The following is a 21,027-nucleotide window of genomic DNA, read 5'->3' as shown; positions in this document are numbered from 1 at the left end:
AAGGGTTAACCAGTGGGTGGCAGTGTAGGGGTTAAGTGTTCCTAGGGGTGTGTTACTAACTGTGGGGGGTTTGGGCTTTCATTTAGTGTACACTGATCTCTGCTCCAATCACATGGAGCAGAGATCAGCGTCACTAGTTGCTAGGCAGAATGGAAAAATGTTGTTTATACAGCATTTCCTCCATTCGGCCGCTCCGTGAGACGATCGCGGGGATGCCCGCGGCGATCGAGTCCGCGGGTCCCGTGACCGGACTCACGGGGGTCCCGACCAGCGCGGGAGCGCGCCGCCGGCGGCGCGCTCCCGATGGCACGGCGGCAACGAATATTGGACGTACATGTACGCCAATATGCCTGCCCGTGCCATTCTGTCGACGTACATCGTCGCGCGCTGGTCGGGAAGTGGTTAAACAGTGGTGAGATACTGACCCTATAAATATCGATCAACTTTTTCTTCCCAAATTATAGGAATCATATTTTACTGTTTATAATTTAATCTGTGTAAAGGGTAGTTTAGTATTTAAAGTGGAGGGCCACCCTGAAAAAAAAAATACATTAAAAATTAGAAAAAAATCAGAAAAAAAAATGAAAATTTTTATTTTTTTAACTTACCAGAAATGCCTGTTGCTAGGCACATCATCCTAATCTGCCTCTTCCTCCTCCGCGGAGATCTTCTGTCTTCTCTCCTCCGTGCGGCGTCTTCTGGGTAATGGGACACGCTGTGTTCTGGGAACTGTGTGTCCCAGAACACAGCCCGCCCCATTCACAAAGCGCTGCGCGACTCGCGCATGCGCAGTTGGAAACGGGCAGTGAAGCCGCAAGGCTCCACTGCCTGTTTCCCTTAGCCAAAATGGCGGCGCCGGGACCCGAGAGCCACGGGACGGGTCAGCCTCAGGCGGCCGACATCGCGGGCGCCCTGGACAGGTAAGTGTGCTTATTAAAAGTCAGCAGCTACAGTGTTTGCAGCTGCTGACTTTTAATTTTTTTTTTTTTAAACCAGCCCTCCTCTTTAATAATTGTCCCACAGTATTTGTCTTGCCATGTGTTGAAGCCGTGTGTGGGTGAAATTGAGATCAACTTGTATTACAACTAATTTGGCTATTGAGGTCCCAGGGAAATTATTTATTGCCCAATACAATCTGGTAGCCCTGTTAAATTAAGACTTCTTTCAAATTGATAATATCTATCTGTTGGCTCTTCAAGACATATTTTTGGCCTTTCTTCCAACCAGAGAAAGTCAGAAAATTGTCTTGCGAGCGCCAAAAGATATTGTGTTTTTGAATTTAAGGCACGGTTAACCACACCCTTTTTAACATAGTCGATTGGGGCTACCCTAGTACCCTAATATTTGGTAAATATTAAGGAAAATAGTTTTATTGTTGCGTTAACATCTTTAGCAATGTGAATGAAATATTAATCACCAGAAATTATGCTTTTGTATGAAGTTGTATAATTATACATGTATATTAATAGAATTGATTTACTTATTAATTTAATTGGGAGATATTTATAAAAATGTCAGAAAAGGGCTGGGCCTTGAATTGGTTAAAGTACAATATGGTTTGTGTAACAATTGTATATGCTATATATATTTTTTTGCTTTATTATCTATATATTTTTGTTAATACAAGTGGAGTTACTATTTAACAGTTGATCAAACCATATTTTACCACTGCATGGTGAATTCCATTGCCCTTCTTCTATAAATCTATAAAACATGGATTATAAACATAAATAACCATGCTCCAATTGTTCACACTTACCTATACCATATATTATTGGAAGGTGAATTCCATCATTCTTTTTATTGTTTAAATCTATAAAAAAAAGTATATCATGTAATCTTATGACTATTAGGGATAAGAGAAAGAAAATAAAGCAAGACATAGAAATGCAGATGCAGAATGCAGAAAAGAACAATGGGAAAGGTGAAATTCTGTAGACCACTTCTGTTTCTCTTGCTATTTGCCTGCCAGAATGAAAAAAATACATGAATGGTGAACTCCTTTATTTATTTATAGTGAATGTAGACAAGGTTTATCTTACACCAATACTTTACATAATCTGGATACAAAAAGTGGATGTACAATTTGGAAAAGTTTTGCAAGTGGAACCAGCATTTTCATTAGAAGTGCTAGTGAAGGCCGGCCATGCATGGTTCGAACCATTGATGGGCAGGCTTAATGTACCAAGTTGATCGATGATCAACTTGGGTACAACCAACTTGCCAGATTCTCTTGTGATTATCGCTAGCGGCTGCTATAGCTGCTAGTGATAAACACTGTCTTCTGCAGACAGGATGGCTTCCCCTGCCCACCCTTGCCCCCATTCCGGGAGAAGACAATTGTTGATTCCACTGTCAGCACTGCCTGTGTTGAAGGGGGAATTGTGGCTGCAGGAATGAAACATGCTCCATGTATGGCCTGCCTAAGTAAAATAGGTATTGCCCCTATCTTAAGCATACTAATAAGCTTATCTCTGTCACTACAACTGCCAGTGTGTCCCTTGTTAGCACAGCAGCACAACTGATTGGTTCCTTGTGCTTTTTAATAAAATAAGAAAGAACATTAATATTACATTAAACAATACTACAATCTGCACAAAAACATCCACATACCTGTTACACAGAATGTTACAAGATGTATTTCTTGAACTTGATTGTCAAATGCTCCTGTAACACAATATATAAAAGCCAGATACTAATTACCAGGGAAGAGATGAAAAGAAAAGCATGACTATTAAATAAGAAGCTAGTTTTTAGAGCCCAATAAGCCTCAACTGCAACAAGCTACTCTTAAAGCGGTTTGGTACCTAAAAATTAAACTTCATATTATTAAAATCACAAGATAGAATACTTACCTAAATGAACCCTGAAAAAAAAAAAAAAAATTCTTTACTTACCTTTTATTTCAGATGTTTCTGCTGACTTCCGGGTTGTCCTCCCGTGGGAGTAGGCGTGGTTATCGTCCTCGCAATGGTCCCTGGGAAATTTCTAAGCTATTTCCCAAGAATCCATGGGGGGACAATGAAATTGCGAAATCTTGTGAGATTTCGTTAGGACGCCGGTCACGTGACGAGGGCGTGTCCGAATTTGCCATTTTTAAAGTGGGCAGGCAGCTGTATCTGCCATTACCACTGCTATCACTGAGCATGCGCGAGATGGAGCGGAGCATGCTGGGAGCCGAGCGTCATCAATATACAGGAAGTAAATGCCTGTGGGCTTCAGACGCCCACACTTAAAATGGAAAACGCCAGAGCATTTTTTTAAAAGTCATCCCGAGGAAAAGAATCGTCGCGCCGGGGGTCAAAAAAATGCCGGACGTGGATGCTAAGCGAAGGTAGCAGTCGCCCACCTGTGACACAGGTAAGAAAAAAAAAAAAAAAAAAAAGAGCGGAATCCCGCTTTAAGCTACATTTGCACTAGCTACCAGCAACCTGTCAGAGATTAAAATGGGCCAGTGACCGCAGATAACCACTCACAGTAGCAGCACAAATCAGAATTTTCCTGTGGATGTCATTCACAGCAAGATAAATTGCCAGTGTGAATGTAGCCTTTAGAATACAGTCTGTTCCTACTGAGAGCACATGTACACAGCAGGACTTCTATTATTATTATTATTATTATACAGGATTTATTTAGCGCCAACAGTTTACGCAGTGCTTTACAACATTAGGGTGGACATTACAATACAATACAATTCAAGACAGGGGGAATCAGAGGGCCCTGCTCGTTAGAGCTTACAATCTAGGAGGGAGGGTCAAGTTATACAAAAGGGTAATAGCTGTGGCGGATGAGCTAATGGATAAAATAGTGCAGTTGTTAGATGGAGGCAGGCTTCTGTGAAGAGGAAAGTTTTCAGGGATCGCCTAAATTGCTGCGATTCTGCCTGTGATCTCAAGATGCAGTTTCAGGTATCATTACTTTTAATTGCAACTAAGATGGGATGCAATTTTGATGATTGTCGTGTGGCAAATCACAATGCATGAAGCTTGTCTCTCCCAAAGTAGTAGCTTCTTTTGGGCAACAAGCTTCACACAATGGGATTTGCTGCAATTTTCATGTGATAAACTGTGCAACAATCGTGGCAAAATGCCCTGCGTTTTAGGTTCCATTGAAAATAATGGCACCTGAACCTGCATCTTGTAATGTTAGTGTGTTTTGAGATTGCAGGCATAATCTCAGTGATATTGCCTGAGATCCCAAAATGCCAAATGTGAATGAAGCCTTATTTTTTTCTTATTTGTAATGGAGTAAAATAAAAAGCTACCGTAACTTACTGTTAATAAAACAAACATTTTTTGGTAGCGTTTTATATTTAAATCCGGAAGGCAGTGCTTGTTTTTCGGGGTCCCGTACGTGGCTAGGCTCCCAAAAAGTCCCCCACATGTGGTATCCCCGTACTCAGGAGAAGCAGCAGAATTTATTTTGGGGTGCAATTTGACTTATGCCCATAGCATGTGTGAGCAATATATCATTTAGTGACAACTTTGTGCAAAAAAAAAATAAAAAAAATTTAATATTCCTGCAACTTGTGGCAAAATATAAAATATTTCATGGACTCAACATGCCTCTCAGTAAATAGCTTGGGGTGTCTACTTGCGCTATTTTGGCATTGTATGGCCTTCAAAACTGTGATAGGTAGTGAGGAGTGAAATCAAAAATTTGCACCCTTAGAAACCCTGAAGGCAGTGATTGGTTTTCAGGGTGTCGTACGCAGCTAGACTCCCAAAAAGTCCCACATATGTGGTATCCCCGTACTCAGGAGAATCAGCAGAATATATTTTGGGGTGCAATTCCACATATAACTATGGCATGTGTGAGCAATATATCATTTAGTGACAACTTTTTGTAAACTTTTTTTTTGTGTCATTATTCAATCACTTGGGACAAAAAAAAGATATTCAATGGGCTCAACATGCCCCTCAGCAATTTCCTTTGGGTGTCTACTTTCCAAAATGGGGTCATTTGGGGGGGGGGGTTGTACTGCCCTGCCTAGCACCTCAAGAAATGAGATAGGCAGTCATAAATTAAAAGCTGTGTAAATTCCAGAAAATGTACTCTAGTTTGTAGACGCTATAACTTTTGCGCAAACCAATAAATATACGCTTATTGACATTTTTTTTTTACTAAAGACATGTGGCTGAATAAATTTTGCCCTAAATGTATGACTAAAATTGAGTTTATTTGATTTTCTTATAACAAAAAGTAGAAAATATATTTTTTTCTCAAAATTTTCGGTCTTTTTCCATTTATATCGCAAAAAATAAAAATCGCAGAGGCAATCAAATACCATCAAATGAAAGCTCTATTTGTGGGAAGAAAAGGACGCAAATTTCGTTTGGGTACAACATTGCATGACCGCGCAATTACCAGTTAAAGCAGTGCACAGCTATGATACTGAAAATTCTTACATCCAACATAATCCCCATCCCCTGGTCAGATCACAATGCAGTATACACCACAATATCCTCTACCATCCCTAAAGCCCATGACCCAACATGGTACCTCCCTGACGTCATACTGAAAAAGCCCTTACATAGTCAAATAATTGAACAAGGTATTAAAGACTATCTAGAATATAACACTAACCCAGAGGTTTCTCTGCTTACCTTATGGGAAGCGCATAAGCCTGTGGTACCAAGATTGATCCAGCCACAAATGACACTGATTAAAAGAGAACGTATTAGCCTAACACGAAAATTAGAAACCAACTTTAACACTGATTTTACTTAATTTCAGAACAACCCTTCCTCTAAATCAAAAAAAAAAACAATTGGAAAAAGTCAGGCTAGAATATGATTTATTCTTAACAGAATCAACAGATAAGACACTACGCAGATCAAAACATATGTTCTACATGAAATCAAACAAACCGAATACCCTTCTAGCACGCACGCTGAAATCTATTGACAGACAATCAAACCCAATCAGACTTAAAAGCGGAGGTCCACCCTAAAATGGACCTCCGCTCATCGGAATCCCCCCCCCCCCCCTCCGGCGCCACAATAAGCACCTTTCAGGGGGGAGGGGGGTGCAGTTACCTGGATAATCCAGGTAACTGCACCCACTTCCGGGCTAGCTCTCTGCGGAAAGGGGCGTACGTTACGCCCCTTTCCGCAAGCGCCCGCCCCCTTCAGCAAGTGCTCCGCTGCCTGCTGGGAAACACACAGCTCCCAGAGGCAGCGGGGACCGTCCGGATTGCGCCACGCGGCTCGCGAATGCGCAGTAGGGAACCGGGAAATGAAGCCGAAAGGCTCCATTTCCTGATTCCCATACCCAAGATGGCGGCGGCAGGACCCGACAGACGAGCGAGCGATCGGCTTCGGGTGCCGACATCGCGGGCGCGCTGGACAGGTAAGTGTCACTATTTAAAAGTCAGCAGCTGCAGTATTTGTAGCTGCTGGCTTTAAAAAAAAAAAAAAAAAAAAAAAACGCGGAGTCCCGGTGGACTCCCGCTTTAAACTATCAAATAACACTTACACGAGTAATCCTCTTAAAATCGTTTCCAAAAATTACGTAAATATTTATCATTATATTCAGAATCAAAGGAATTCAACCAGTCTGATGCTGATAACTTCTTCTCTAAAATAAATCTTACTAAACTTACACACACACACAAAAAATCTTGCTGGAAGAACGCGCTATGTTATATTAGCAGAAGTTTTGAAAACCATAAAATAATTAAAAATAAACAAAAGGCCTGGCCCAGACGGATATTCAGCCTTATATTATAAAACATTTCTGAAACCCTTTCACCTATATTAGAGAAAGCATTCAACACTCTAATAGATGGCTATTTCTTTAGACGTGAATCATTACTATCTATTAGTTGCATGATCCCCAAACCCCACTCAGATAATACATCTTGCACAAACTTCCGTCCCATTTCCCTCTTAAATCAAGACATTAAAATCTTAGAAAAAATCCTAGCTACCTGCCTTAACAAGATAATTGGTAAAATCATTCATAATGACCAAGTAGAATTTATGCCAACAAGGCAAGCAAGTGATAATGTACGTCGAGCAATCCTCTTGGCATACATAGCTAAAAAAAAAGACAAATTCCTACATGCTTTCTATCTCTTGACATAAGAAAAAGCCTTTGATTCAGTAATCTGACCATATTTACATTACACTCTCCAGAAATGGGGATTTGGCCCCCACTTCACTAGTTGAATAACAGCTCTTTATAACAAACCCCAAGCCTATGTAAAATATGCAGGATATAAATCGGAACAATTTAATATACCGTGTTTCCCCGAAAGAAAGACAGTGTCTTACTTTCTTTTTATCCCCAAAAGCCCCACTATGTCTTACTTTCGGGGTATGTCTTATATTGGAAAAAAAATTGTCGAATTTATAGTTTTAACCATAAAATTAACATTTATTAACAACCTGAACAGTACTGTATTCACCACAAAACAGTTTTATAAAAGGAAGTGCCAAGAATGTCTTGTTACAACATTGCATAACATGTAAAACAATGAAAAATGGTAAGAACCAACAGTGGAATACTGGAAGATAAAACAGATTTATTCCATGACAACCATGTCATCATCCTCAGGAATATCATCATAAACATCCACACTCTTAGGTTCCTGTGGATTTTCTTGGGACTCTCGGGACGACATTTCTTGCCGAATCATTGGCCCATATTTCTCATGGGTAGCAACGGCACTGTCCTGAAATGAGCAGACTTTGTCCAGGTAGCCAGCTCGCAGTGCATTTGCAACGCAGGTGTTAGTGATCTTATTCCAAGAATTCTTCACCCAGTTAACAATCTCTGGCAGTCTGGGCTTCACAAAGTTCCCACGTACATTTCTCTCCATTCGGTTTTCAATGTAGTCATTGATTTCCACACGCAGATAGTCCTTGAACGGCTTGTTAATGGCGATATCGAGAGTCTGAAGATAAGCCGTCATCCCTGCAGGAATCATGATTTGGTCGATTCTCCGCTCATGAAGGAAGTTTTTCATGGTTTTGGCACGGTGTGTGCTGGCTGCATCCCAGATCAGCATCCCTCTTTTGTTCCTGCGCATTACAAGCGGCAGCATTAAATCAAGCCACTTTCTTATAACATCTTGTGTGGCCCAGGCTTTTTCAGTTTCCAGCACATAAATGCCAGAAACCCGCTCAATCTTCTCCTTCTTGCCCTTTGCAATGAGTAGCAGTGTTGCTTTAGTGCCATCCAGACGAATCGTCAAAATGCAGGTGACACGTGCACTTTCATAAGCGGTGGAGGGAACGTACACTGAGGAGGTACCTCGTTGATCAATGGTGGTTTGAGCTGCTTGGCCCATGAACACGGCAGTTTCATCCATGGCGATCATGTTGCAAAGACTGTATTTAGAGAAGTCAATGTCATCCACAAACTTCTTGTAGGCTAATGCACGTTTAACAATCTCATCATCTTCCAATCTAAAGAGGGTTGTGGATCTTCTCAAAGACAGGTCATTGCGTTCAAGAAAGTTATCCACCCAGTGCTGTGATGCCTTGAATTGTTCAGGGGAAATGTCAAACTGTGGCAACACTGCAAGGGCATATTCCTGAATCTGAGCCCTGGTCACCACCAATGTCTTTGCTCTCCTGTCTGCAACCCACTCAGAGACCAGGCTTTCCAGCTCTGTATACATTGGTTGACGACCACATCCAATCTTGCGCTTTTTAGCCATTCCGCTCTCCACTTTTTCACTCAGGTTAGTGTATTCTGCACGCCATTTTTGGACCAGTCGGTGATCCAACATTTTCTCCTTGCAGAACTGCACTACATTTTTGCCCTAAGATTCTTCAACAATCGCTTTTTTATACTCTACGGTGTAACTCTTCCTTTTACCACTGGAACCGGAAGCGCTCATGTCTAGGGGCTAAAATATAGCATACGGTATAAGCACTGCTTCTGGTTCCGTATCACAGTCTCCCATAGGGTTACAGCCCCATACAGTATCCCACACAGCGTGTTTTTGTATGTTGTCCATGGTCCTGATGGACCACGGAAAACATTACTGCTGCTCCCGCGGCCTCCACATCCCTCCGCTCATCCCGCTCTAACCGTCCGCATCCCGCAGTTAAAGGGGCACTGACAGCTAAAAAAACTGTGTAAAATGTGTTTTTTAGTGTATATGCATTTTATGCGCTACAGAAGAGGACTACAAGTCCCAGCAAGCAAGGCTGCACTGCATTACAGAGGACTACAAGTCCCAGCATGCAAGGCTGCACTGTACTACAGAGGAGGCCTACAAGTCCCAGCATGCAAGGCTGCACTATGGAGGACTACAAGTCCAAGCATACAAAGCTGCTATGCTCAGCAGAGGAGAACTGTAAGCCCACACAGCCCGGTATGTTGGGACTTGTAGTCCTCCTCAGCTGCATCTTGCGGTTACATAATAAGAGCTGCAGAGAATCTCTTCACACCCCCTCCCCCTCCCCCTCCTTGGTCTCTCTCTGTATGACCAGCACTGACCTTTTCCCGGGAGGACACAGAGCCAGTGACACCTGTCGGCAGTGATCCGGGACCTGGCACAATAATCCCCTTCTCTGTGGTTGCGTCGCGCCGTTCTGATCAGTCTCGGGCAGCGGCTGTCACTCACAGCCGAGCAGAGTGAAGCCACCTCCCCCTCCTCTTGTATGGCTACACAGTGCTGTCCATTAAGGAGAAGGAGGGAGACGCGGCTTCACTGAAGCCGCCTCCCCCTTCTCCTCCTCCATACACAGCACTGTGTAGCCATACAAGAGGAGGGGGAGGCGGCTTCACTCTGTTCGGCCGAGACTGATCAAAACGGCGCTGTCTCTTCAGTCGGAGCGGGAGGGCGCTGGCCTGGCACCCCCCCCCAGGGTGCGGCCCGCACCCCCCGCCCCACTCTTAGTACCGTACGTCACTGGAGGCGGCAATACCCCCGTGTTTCCCCGAAAGTAAGACATATGTCTTTTTTTCGGGGTACGGCTTATATTAGCCGACCCCTCTGAAACTCCCGATACGTCTTACAATCGGGGGTGTCTTCCTATCGGGGAAACTTGAGGCACTTGACAGGGTTGCCCACTTTCCCCTTAATACTTGTCCTCTTAATAGAACCTTTAGCTCAATACCTTGGAATTCATCATAAACATAGCTTATTTGCTGAAGATAATTTATTGTTCATGTCATCTCCCCAAGTTTCACACCCAAATCTAATACCTATTCTCAACATATTTGCTGCCATATCAGGGCTACAGATAAACTCCAAAAAATGTATAGCATTAAATATATCACTTTCAACAATAGAACCTCAGCAACAGTAGCACTCCCTTTCACATGGGCAGCGAGATCAATTCCGTTTTTAGGCATTCACCATACAGCCTCTTTATCAGACATATACCCTAACACTTTAAAACACATTCCAAACCTAATGAACAGTTGGTCCCACCTTCCCATCTCTTGGTTGGGAAAAAATAAATGTTAACATTTCGATTTTACCCAAACTACTATATTTATTTAGAGTATTACCAATTGCAGTCTCCGCTCACTACTTGCATATAAAGAACAAAATTAGCTGTGCTCACTACTTACGTATTATCCAGAAAAGAGCATCTACGTTTACAGTATCTAAGTTTATTTGGGGATCTTCAAAACCGCGTATCCCTCTCAAAACATTATACTTAGTTAAAAATGTAGGTGGTCTGGGAGTACCAAATTTTGCCACTTACTATAAAGCAGCTCACATAGCTAGTATAACTAAATATCACGCCACTCAGGATATTCCTTTATGGGTATTGATAGAGGCTTGTGATTGTGACCTTTTATCGATCAGCAATATATTATCGTCTTGGCTTAAGTAATCCTATTACTAAACATTACTTATACCTCTGGGACAGGCTTAAATTCAAATATAAATTGCAATCTTCACACAACCCCCTCCTCTCCTTCTTCAAAAATCCAACATTTTACCAAGCATGGATTTATCCGCTCTCTTTTAAAGCATGGTTTCTTTAGGTATACTGAACTTCCACAACTTTGTTAACTCGTCATCTTTTATCCCTTTTCTATCTCTCTGCAAAGCACGCAGTATTCCTCAAGCGGAATTTTTCCGATACTTACATATAAAAAATTTCTTCACACCCAATACCATTTCTGATGTACCTTTGACCCACTTTAGCAGTTTTGAATCCACATGCAAGAACGACCCACATGCTAGAGGACAAATCTCCTCCCTCTACTCTCAATTACTAATAAACGCTGATAAAGATATACGTACTTATGTGCGAAAATGGGAGGAGGACTTGGAATACACTCTAGACAAGGCTTTGGTCCACAAATAAATCTTCCTCCCCTAATGTACTAGCCATTGAAACCAACTATAAGGTACTAACTGGGTGTTATTTAGTACCTGCATAAATCGCTAAATTTACACCACTGGATACTTAGATCACTGTTTTCGGGGCTGTTTGGAAAAAGGTACATATAAACACATTTGGTGGTCCTGTCCAATAGTACAGACATTTTGGAACAAAATATTTACATATGCCTCTAAAATGTTCAATATTATCCTTCATCCTAACCCTATAACGATACTACTATGCCTAAAACAAGAGTGTCTAACTTATGCCCAATTTAAACTATTTGTATTTTTGCTCACAGCAGCAAAACAAACTGTGGCGAAAGCTTGGAAAAACCCCTCTTTAGAGTTGTCCGAGACCAAACAAAGAATTAATAATTTTATGATACACGCTAAAATGGCTGCTATTGAACAAAACCAAATACCTAAATTTCGTAAACTATGGCAGCCTTGGTTAGAACATTTCTTACCATTATCATTCAATGATATTGTTTTATGGCCATGGTAGATGATTTAAACTCATGCTAACAATACAGGTTAGACTGTGACTTCTGGATTGACCTGGTGGACCCCTCTTTTCATTTATTTTAACTTTTTCACTCTTCACTCTTTACCTTATTCTTCCTCTCTCTACTCTGTCTCTCTTTACACCTTATGATTTAGCTATACCTTCGGTTACAAATAAATCATTAGTAATGTAACATATTTCATTATATCAAGATTATTCAGGAAATCTTTATTTAGTTTTTTCATACTCTTAAATATTACATAATAGGATGAGAGATCCCATCTGTGGGGGTCATTTGACTATGCTCCGGTATTGAAGTGGTTAAGTTCAATGAAATTGAGTAGAATAAATATTGTGTATTAGTTAAGAAATGGTGTTGCGCTCCGACTAAATAAATCTAATTAAATTAACATGTACTCAAGTGACAACCAAAACAGAAATAGAATAAAGTGTGAAACTGTATGTTTAAATAAGCTCAGACAATGTGCATAAATACTAAAGTGCAATACACCAGGTCACATTGTGCGCTTGACCAAGAAAACTTGATATGAGAAATCCTCTATAGATGACAGTGAGATAATATTAAGTATATCCAAATATATAGATGATATGACACAAAGAAAAAAAAAAAAAAAAAAAAAAACTGAGTGTCGTTATAAAAGTGCAAAACAAATCAAAGAATACACAAAATACTAATAGTCCATGTGTAGTGTGTCACGTGTATGAACAAAATACTAATAGTCCATAAGCAGTGAAATGTGTGTTTGAGCAAAAATTCCAAAAACAAAAATGAGGTGAACTATAGTTATATAGAAAGCATATCCATTTAGTGATAAAATGCGTCCATTTGGTGATCAACAAAGCAGTATCCTGCGTGCTCCAAAAGCAGGGGGTGGATTCCACCAGTGCTCCTATGCGTATAATATCCTCACACTAGGTGCAGTAATTACCTTACCTTACTGCTGTAAGGTAAACAGCATTTCCAAAGTAACGCTTGTTGTCCAATAATGTAGGTTCAGTAGGTGATGTGATCCTGGACTCTCATTCACCATGGGCACGTTGTAACATGCAGAGAAAGTAAGGGGAACACTCCCTGATGAAGTCATTTGACGATACGCGTAGGAACACAATTGGCCAGTAAGGACACCGGAAGTGACGTCCGGAAGCGTGAACGTGACACACGTTCGTTTAGTTGTGCTTTTTTTATTACTGTTTTAAATGTGAGTACCTTATCTTCGTTTTATACCCAATAAATTGTGAATACGTATTTCACTATTGGAGGCGTCCCCCCTCCCGCCGCCTCTCGCCGCTGTTACCGGTGCTCCCGCTCGATCGGGAGCACCGATTCCCTGTCCGACGCCTCCGGCTGCTGCGGAGGAACTGGAACGATCGTACACACGGAAGCGACGTCATGACGTCACTTCCCGTTTACTCGGCTGCCAATGGTGCCGGTTTTAAAAAAATATCCGGTATTCAGAATCGCCGTTTTCGGCGATCTGAATACATTGAAGTGTAAAGGAGGGGTGGGGGGTCTTTTAGACCCCCGATCCCTCCATAAAGAGTACCTGTCACCACCTATTACTGTCACAAGGGATGTTTACATTCCTTGTGACAGCAATAAAAGTGATCAAATTTTTATTTTTATTTTTAAAACAATTTGGTCGTTTTAAAATAAATAAAATAAAAAAAAAAAAAAAAAAATCAAAGCGCCCGCCGTCCCCGCGAGCTCGCGAAGCAAAGAAAACGCATACGGAAGTCGCGCCCGCGTATGTAAACGGTGTTCAAATCACACATGTGAGGTATCGCCGCGATCGTCAGAGCGAGAGCAATAATTCTAGCAGTAGACCTCCTCTGTAACGCTAACCTGGTAACCGTAAAAAAATTTTAAAGCGTCGCCTATTGAGATTTTTAGGTACCGTACTTTGTCGTCAATCTACAAGTGCGCGCAATTATAAAGTGTGACATGTTTGGTATCTATTTACTCGGCGTAACATTATCTTTCACATTACGCAAAAAAATTGGGCTAATTTTACTGTTTTTTTTTTTTTTTATTCATGAAAGTGTCCCTTTTCCCAAAAAGTTGCGTTTAAAACACCACTGCGCAAATACCGTGTGACATAAAATATTGCAACAATCGCCGTTTTATTCTCTAGAGCCTCTGATAAAAAAAATATATATAATGTTTGGGGGTTCCAAGTAATTTTCTAGCAAAAAATATGGATTTTAACTTGTAAACACCAAATTCCAAAAATAGGCTTAGTCATGAAAGGGTTAAAGGACCATGCATGCCAACTATAGAGGAAGGGGTAGGGGGTTAGAAGGTGAGGGATGGACGTGAGGGGGTTAGAGAAGAGGAGTAAGAGTGTGTGGAGAACACAATCATTCAGGTAGAGAACCACGGGAGATTTGAGTATGTCACGCAGAGTACTGCAGTGATCCCTGTGTGGCAGAGAGAAAGCGGGGAACAGGCCTGACCTCTCAAGATAGATCATGCAACACACCATAGGGGCCCATCGCTTTCTCCAAACCCAGAGAGGGGGGTAAGGGGTGTATCGGGGGAGGGGTACATCAGAGCAGGATGCTCCGCCAGCAATCAGCTTAAAGTCAACAGATACTGGAAAGAGTTAGCTCCAAAGGGATTGAAGAGAACATTAGAACAACAAAACCATATAAACAGTGATCAAACAAACAATAGACTGAACAGCAGCAAGCATGTATACTCCTTTAATGCGAGAGGAGTTCAAAAAGAGGGGGTTTCCGATACGTCTTAGGAAGTCTTGCGACTAGGCGGTCTCATCTGAGATTTTTGTGGATGCCCTGGAGGGCAGGTCACCCCCTAGATTACCCTGAGATCCTGTATACAAAAAACAAAGGAAACAGGAAAGTACATGGGCCTCATGGGCTACCGTTTATCCAGGGTTTTGGGTGGAGCCAGGGTTTGAAGTACGCCTTTTTTTCAAAGGGGTCTTTTGCCATTGGGGATCCGGGAGGGGTGAAAACTGAGTCTTGCCAACCCGGGAGCTCTATTGGTGGTAGGTTGAGATCATTCAAGAACTGAGCAAGGTCTTCGGGAAATCGGAGAGTGTGGGACCGGCCGTTTTTAGTAGCTATCAAACACGCTGGGAAACCCCAACGATAGGTAATCCCCTCAGAGCGCATATGTTCTAAAAGAGGCTTAAGAGCTCTGCGGCGGTCCAGAGTTTCTCTGGCCAAATCTGGGAATATACTGATGACTGCCCCATCAAAGTCGATGGTGGGAGTGTTCCGCATTTTGGCCATGATGGCGTTCTTGTCTGTGAAGTAGTGTAAGAGGCAAATAACGTCTCTGGGTTGGTCAGAGTTGAGATTACGGGGGCGGAGTGCACGGTGAACTCGGTCAAATTGCAGCGGAGCAGTAACAGGGTTACCCAAGATAGTGTTAAAAATGCAGCGGATGGACGGTTCAAGGTCGTTGTCAACCATGGCCTCCAGCAACCCTCTTATGCGTAAGTTGTTTCTGCAGTTTCTGTTCTCAAGGTCCTCTAGTTTATACAATGAGGAGTGGTGGGCAGAAGCCAGTTGGGTGACAGTCTCTTGAAGTTCCCCGATAGCCGTGGCATGAGAGTCTTGTCCGTGTTCCGTGTCCTCCACCCTGTCCAGAATGTGGGCCATGTCTGCTCTCACCCCTGTGATCTCCTTTTTTATGGATTTTTCTAGTCCATGAAACATTCCTGCTAATTCTTTTTTAAGCCCGCTGACTAGTAATGACATGTCGGAGCCTGCCGGAGATCCGGGGTGGTCCATGAGATCTGAGCATCCGGAGGATGCGGGAGAACTCTCTCTGATGGAGGTAGCATGTGAGGAGGGGGACACTTTTCGCCGTGCAGACCTGGATTGATCGCTGCAAGTTAGTGGGTCAGCACCGTCGGCAGTTAGGAAGCGTTGGATGGAGCCGGGGGCAGTGGGGATGATCCCGGATCCCCTCCCAGAGCTCTTGTTAGATGATGAGCGGGATCTAGGCGTCTTCACTGGCATAATTGGAGCTGCGGAGCAGAGTGCTGGACGGGGCTCCCCTTAATTACATCTCATTTTAGCCATGCACGGTATCCTAAAGTCATATAAGCTAGCTCGGCCGCACTGTTTAAGACAAGGGATATGTCCTTAAATTTTACGGGCAGTCCTCCCCTGCAGGGGGTGAGTGGTGAGGTTGAGGATGTAGCGAGATGAGGAGGAGAGGGGGAGCAGCGCCCCAAGGGGGGGTACACTGGTCTGGTGTAAGAAGTACTGGGAGGCACAAGATGCCCGCTGGGCTCCGCAGGTAGGCCGAAGCCTCGGTCTATCCTAGCAGGGGATGCCCGCCTGATTCTGGGGCCAAAAGGCCGCTAAATGTTCTATACAGGGCCGCCCGCACCTCCAGGTGCTGAACGGTCTCCCAGGGGGCTAAACCAAGGCCTACTCGGGCGTTAGGAAGGGGAGCACTCACCGCTCTGCAGGGTCCAGCTCGGCCACGGTGTACCGGGTCTATCCGCCGCGATCGGCGGCTCGCCGTGTGCGGTCCGGTCAGCACTGAGTGGTCGCAGCCCATGGCGGGTCCCCTGGAGCTCCTACGCGGTGACAGGGAGAGAAGGCACAATTTCCGGAGGGTGGGTGCAGTGTAGGCGCTCAACCACAAGATGGCGCCGGGTAGGCCGTAGGGCAGGCCTAGCAGCTCCTCAAGGGCCGGGTCCGCCTCTCCTCGCTCGGCAAAACCACCGGGTTTCCAGCGGAGGACGGCCTGCGGTGTCCCAGTGCGGTAGCCGAGCTGTGTAACCACTTCTAGGCCGCGGATGAGTGCCTACAATTATAGAATTGATCGTGAGGTAAAGCATTGTGAAAAATGTAAGTAATTAGTTAACAATTATGAACTAAACCAATATTGATGAAGACATTCAAATATTATGTAAAAAAACTTGACAAAGACACATTACTACAAATAAACCCTTGTGTCTGTGTACAGAAAAGAGTATATACATACAGTATATATCCCTACAAATGTCACGTGTATGACCAGAGAATGAATAAAAAAAAAAAAAAAAAAAAAAAAAAAAAACATTCAAGAGCAAGCTGCTAGAGCACCTGGAAACTTATATGTAACAGGATACAAAAAGTAAAATATAAAAACGTAAAATTATAAACATAAAAGTTACATTTTATTATAAATATTTGTTACTGTAAATAAAAATTATATAGCATATACCTCTGTGTAGCAAGTACAAAAAGAATAACCAGAGACAAGTCCCTATAAATAAAAATCGTCAGTGTTCATAAAAAGGGCACATATGTATCCCTACCCACATGTACAAATTAATAGCAACACATAGGGCACTTGTATGCCCCACACTTACGTACTGTTTAAAGTGTAAGAACCCGTACATGCGGTCGGACATTCCGACAACAAAATCTGATTTTTTCAGACGGATTTTGACCTAAACTGGTGTTGCATACACACGGTTCGGACAAAGTTGACGGAAAATCCGATCTTTCGAAACATAATATTCGTTCGTTACGACTGGACTAAGTTGAGGCTACTAGCCAATAGCTTTGGTCTCGTAATTTGATCCGAGCATGCATGGCACTTTGTCCGATCAGAATTCTCTACAAACGATCGGAAAAAGTCAGATCGGATTTTTTTGTCGAAAAATTTGAGATCTTGCTCTCAAATTTTTTCTGTCGGAATTTCTGATTGAAAAAGTCCGATAGAGCCCACACATGATCAGATTTTCTGACAACATAATCCAATCACACCTTTTCCGTCGGAATTTCCAACAGTGTGTACAAGGCATAAGGGAGGAAGACCTAAGGAATGGTAGAAATGTCTAGTTCCTCATTCAGTCCTCCCGGTGATAAAGAACCCAACATTTCTTCCCCCAGTCCCCTTTTTTCATTCATATTGTTCACATTAGCAAGTGCCCTATATGTTCCTGTTGGTAAACCCTTACAAACCACTTTGACCTACAGGTAAGCCTAGATTAAGTCTTACCTGTAGGTCCAAGAAATATCTCCTAAACCTACACGGTTTAGGAGATATTTGCCGAAAGACAGGCACAGCGGTCTACGGCGCATGTGCCGTAGACAGCGGCGCACAGGCGTACTGAGCGTGCCGCTGTCAACGGCGATATGCCGCGAGTGGCGGCTCCAGTGCGCATGCGTAGGGGTGACGTCATTGTGGCTTCGCCGAATGACAGTGGCAGAGTAGCGAGACCCACCAAGAAGATGGATGCTCCGGACTACATGGGACAGCGGTGACTTCGCTGGCTCCTGTGTCAGGTAAGTGACACATAATGGACTACTATACGATGCATAGTAGTCCATTATGCTTTAGCTTTGCAGGGAATCAAAGAGGAAGTAAACTCATCAGGGTTTACTTCCTCTTTAACTTGTGCATGTGGATAGGAATATACGTATATGCGCCTTTTTATGTACACTGACATAACTTTTGTTTATAGAGTTGTCTCTGTCTAGTTTTTCCTTTTTTGTACTCGCTACACAGAGCTATACGCTATACTGTTTTTATTTACAGTAACCTGTCTCTGTCAAAGTTTTATTTCCTACTTCTTGTATCCTGTTATACATAGGTTTCCATGCGTTGTAGAAGCTTGTTTTTGAATGTCAATTGATACATTCTTTGGTCACACAAGTGACCAAAGAATATGTGCTCTTTTTATGCACACAGACAATTTTTTATTTATAGTAACATGTCTCTGTCAGGTTTTTATTTATTTGTGTTGCTCTGGATATTTTAGGTTGATTTTCTAGCCTCTCCTATTGGTATGCTAGCAAAGCTAGGGCTTTGTGAAGCTTCTTACAGGATATGATGTAACAGGAAATATGGGGCAGGGGATACAGGCCATGTGGTCAAAGAACTGTTTTGGGAGACAAAGGAGCAACACTTGTTCTGAAGACAGTAGAAAGCAGTTGGGCTCTGAGCACAGAACCATGAAGAAGATTTCATCATAAAGAACAATCTAAGTAGCTGTTCAGTGCATACATATTGTACTTGCTTATTTGTTAGGAAGATAGTCAGCTTGTGCATGTTGTAGGCATATTTTTTGTTATACTTTGCACGCTATGAATTGTGTTTTTTTGCAGTATGTTCAGTAAAGTACATTAACCACTTGACCACTGGGCACTTAAACCCCCTTCCTAACCAGACCAATTTTTAGCTTTTGGTGCTCTTACAATTTGAATGACAATTACTCAGTCATGCAACACTGTATGAAATTGTTGTCCTTTTTTTCACAAAAATAGAGCTTTCTTTTGGTGATATTGAATCACCACTGGGTTTTTTATTTTTTGCGCTTTAAATAAAAAAAAAAATACTTAAAATTTCGGTAAAAATAAATAAATATTAGTTTCTGTTAAAATTTATTGCAGAGTATTGGCAAGTACTGGCAGAGTATTGGTGAGCATTGCAGAGTATTGGATGAGTATTGCAGAATATTGGTGAGCATTGCAGAGTACTGGATGAGTATTGCAGAATATTGGTGAGTATTGCAGAATATTGGCGAGTATTGGCAGAGTATTGCAGGAGTATGGGCACTGAGCAGAGGGGTAACTACAGATCTAGCCCACAGCACTGCTACAAACTATCTCTCCCCTCTCACTGTACAGACCGTTACAGAGAGGGGAGGGAGGAACCAGCGTCAGGTTTGTTTACAAGTGATCGCTCCATCATTTAACAGAATGATCACATGGTAAACGGCCGCTACCAGCAGCCATTTACTGTGATCCGTGAAATTCTGGGTCTTCCGGACCCGGTGGTCACAGATGTTTCCGGGAGCACACCCCAGGGGGCACACAAGAGCAACATTCTGGGAGGATGTTCATCCAGAATAAGCCGACCGCGCTGTAGCCGTCTTTTGGCTATAGCCCAGTCAGCAAGTGGTCAATACACTACAGTGTTTTAAGCTTCCTTGGCTCATACCGCAAAGTAACCCTAAAGTGGTAATAAACCTTCCTTTTTTCTTTCTTAAAATAGAAAACATGTCATACTTACCTGCTGTGTGCAATGCTTTTTCACAGAGCAGCCTCGATCCTCTTCTTCTGGGGTCCCCCACTGGTGCTCCAGACCCCTCCTCTTCAGCGGATGCCCCATGGAAAAACACTTTTCTTAGGGGCACACGTGCATGCGTGACACAGACAGTGGGACTCGGCCCCACCCACTGTTCCCATGCACACTCAGGTAAGAAAAATGGGGGGTTGGGGGGCAGCTGCAACACAGGTGTTTTTTCACCTTCATGTATAGAATGCATTAAGGTGAAAAACCTTAAAGTGGTACTAAAGTCTTGTATTTTTAGTTAAAAATAACAAACATACTATACTTACCAGCTCTGTGCAGTGGTTTTTCTCCTCCTCTTTTCGGGTCCCTCTTTGGTGCTTCTGGCTCTCACTTCCTGTTGAGTGCCCCCACAGCAAGCAGCTTGCTATGGGGGCACCCAAGCCGAGCTACAGCTTCCAGTGTCCAGGGCCCAAGCCCCACTCCCTCACTCTCCTCATTGGCTGGCTGACTGACCTTGACAGCAGTGGGAGCCAATGTCACCATTCTGCTGGTTCAGCCAATGAAGAGGGTAATCGTGGACAGCTGAGACACTGCTTCATAATCACAGGATCTAGATGGACCTCGGGTAAGTATTAGGAGGACCTGCTGCACACAGAAGGCTTTTTATCTTAATGCATAGAATGCATTAGGATAAGAAAACTTTCTGCCTTTACAACCACTTTAAGGACTTAGAACTACTTTAAAGTGGTTGTATACTCTTTTTTGTAACTTTTACCTACAGGAAAGCTTATAATAAGGCTTACCTGTAGGTAAAAAAAAATATCTCCTAAACCTGTACGGTTTAGGAGATATTCCCCTCGGTATGCGCTGCTGACTGCAGCGGCGCATGCGCACAAGGGGATTCTCGGCCTGAAAATCCGCGGGAGTGACGATTTCGCGGCCCCGGCCACTCACAGCGCCGGAGCCGTGATACCCGGAAGAAACACCGAGGGAGCATGTCAGCTCCCTCGGCGTGGATCGGGCCAGATGTCGGGGCCTCGTTCTAAGGTAAGTATTTCATAATGAGCTAGTATGCGGTGCATACTAGCTCATTATGCCTTTTGCTTTGCAGGTGTTAAAAAAAATAAAAAAATAGCGGGTTTACTACCGCTTTAAAGATGCAAGAAAAAACATTTGTGCATCTTGTTACACAGATGT

At 42.9% G+C, this 21,027-nt stretch overlaps 1 protein-coding gene across 6 annotated transcripts in view; it reads right to left on the bottom strand.

Annotated features, from left to right (window-relative positions):
- Positions 1 to 21,027, bottom strand: part of NTAN1 (N-terminal asparagine amidase) — a 413,363-nt gene that overhangs the window by 75,884 nt on the left and 316,452 nt on the right. For 5 of the 6 annotated variants that reach the window (XM_077448900.1, XM_077448897.1, XM_077448896.1 and 2 more), the window contains 2 exons: positions 2,614 to 2,667; positions 1,760 to 1,813 (listed from right to left, as the gene is read on the bottom strand). The exons of the other annotated variant lie outside the window; for it this stretch is intronic. In XM_077448900.1, the coding sequence (XP_077305026.1) occupies positions 1,760 to 1,813; positions 2,614 to 2,667 (108 nt within the window). The remainder of the gene's footprint in view (positions 1 to 1,759; positions 1,814 to 2,613; positions 2,668 to 21,027) is intronic. 6 annotated transcript variants of the gene reach the window in all.

This window comes from Lithobates pipiens, unplaced genomic scaffold, assembly GCF_037356315.1.
Source record: "Lithobates pipiens isolate NorthernLeopardFrog02 unplaced genomic scaffold, aLitPip1_a1.2 Scaffold_22, whole genome shotgun sequence".
NCBI classification, from domain to species: Eukaryota; Metazoa; Chordata; class Amphibia; order Anura; family Ranidae; genus Lithobates; species Lithobates pipiens.
Note: the sequence above shows the minus strand (reverse complement) of the source record. Positions and strands in the feature narration are given on the sequence as shown.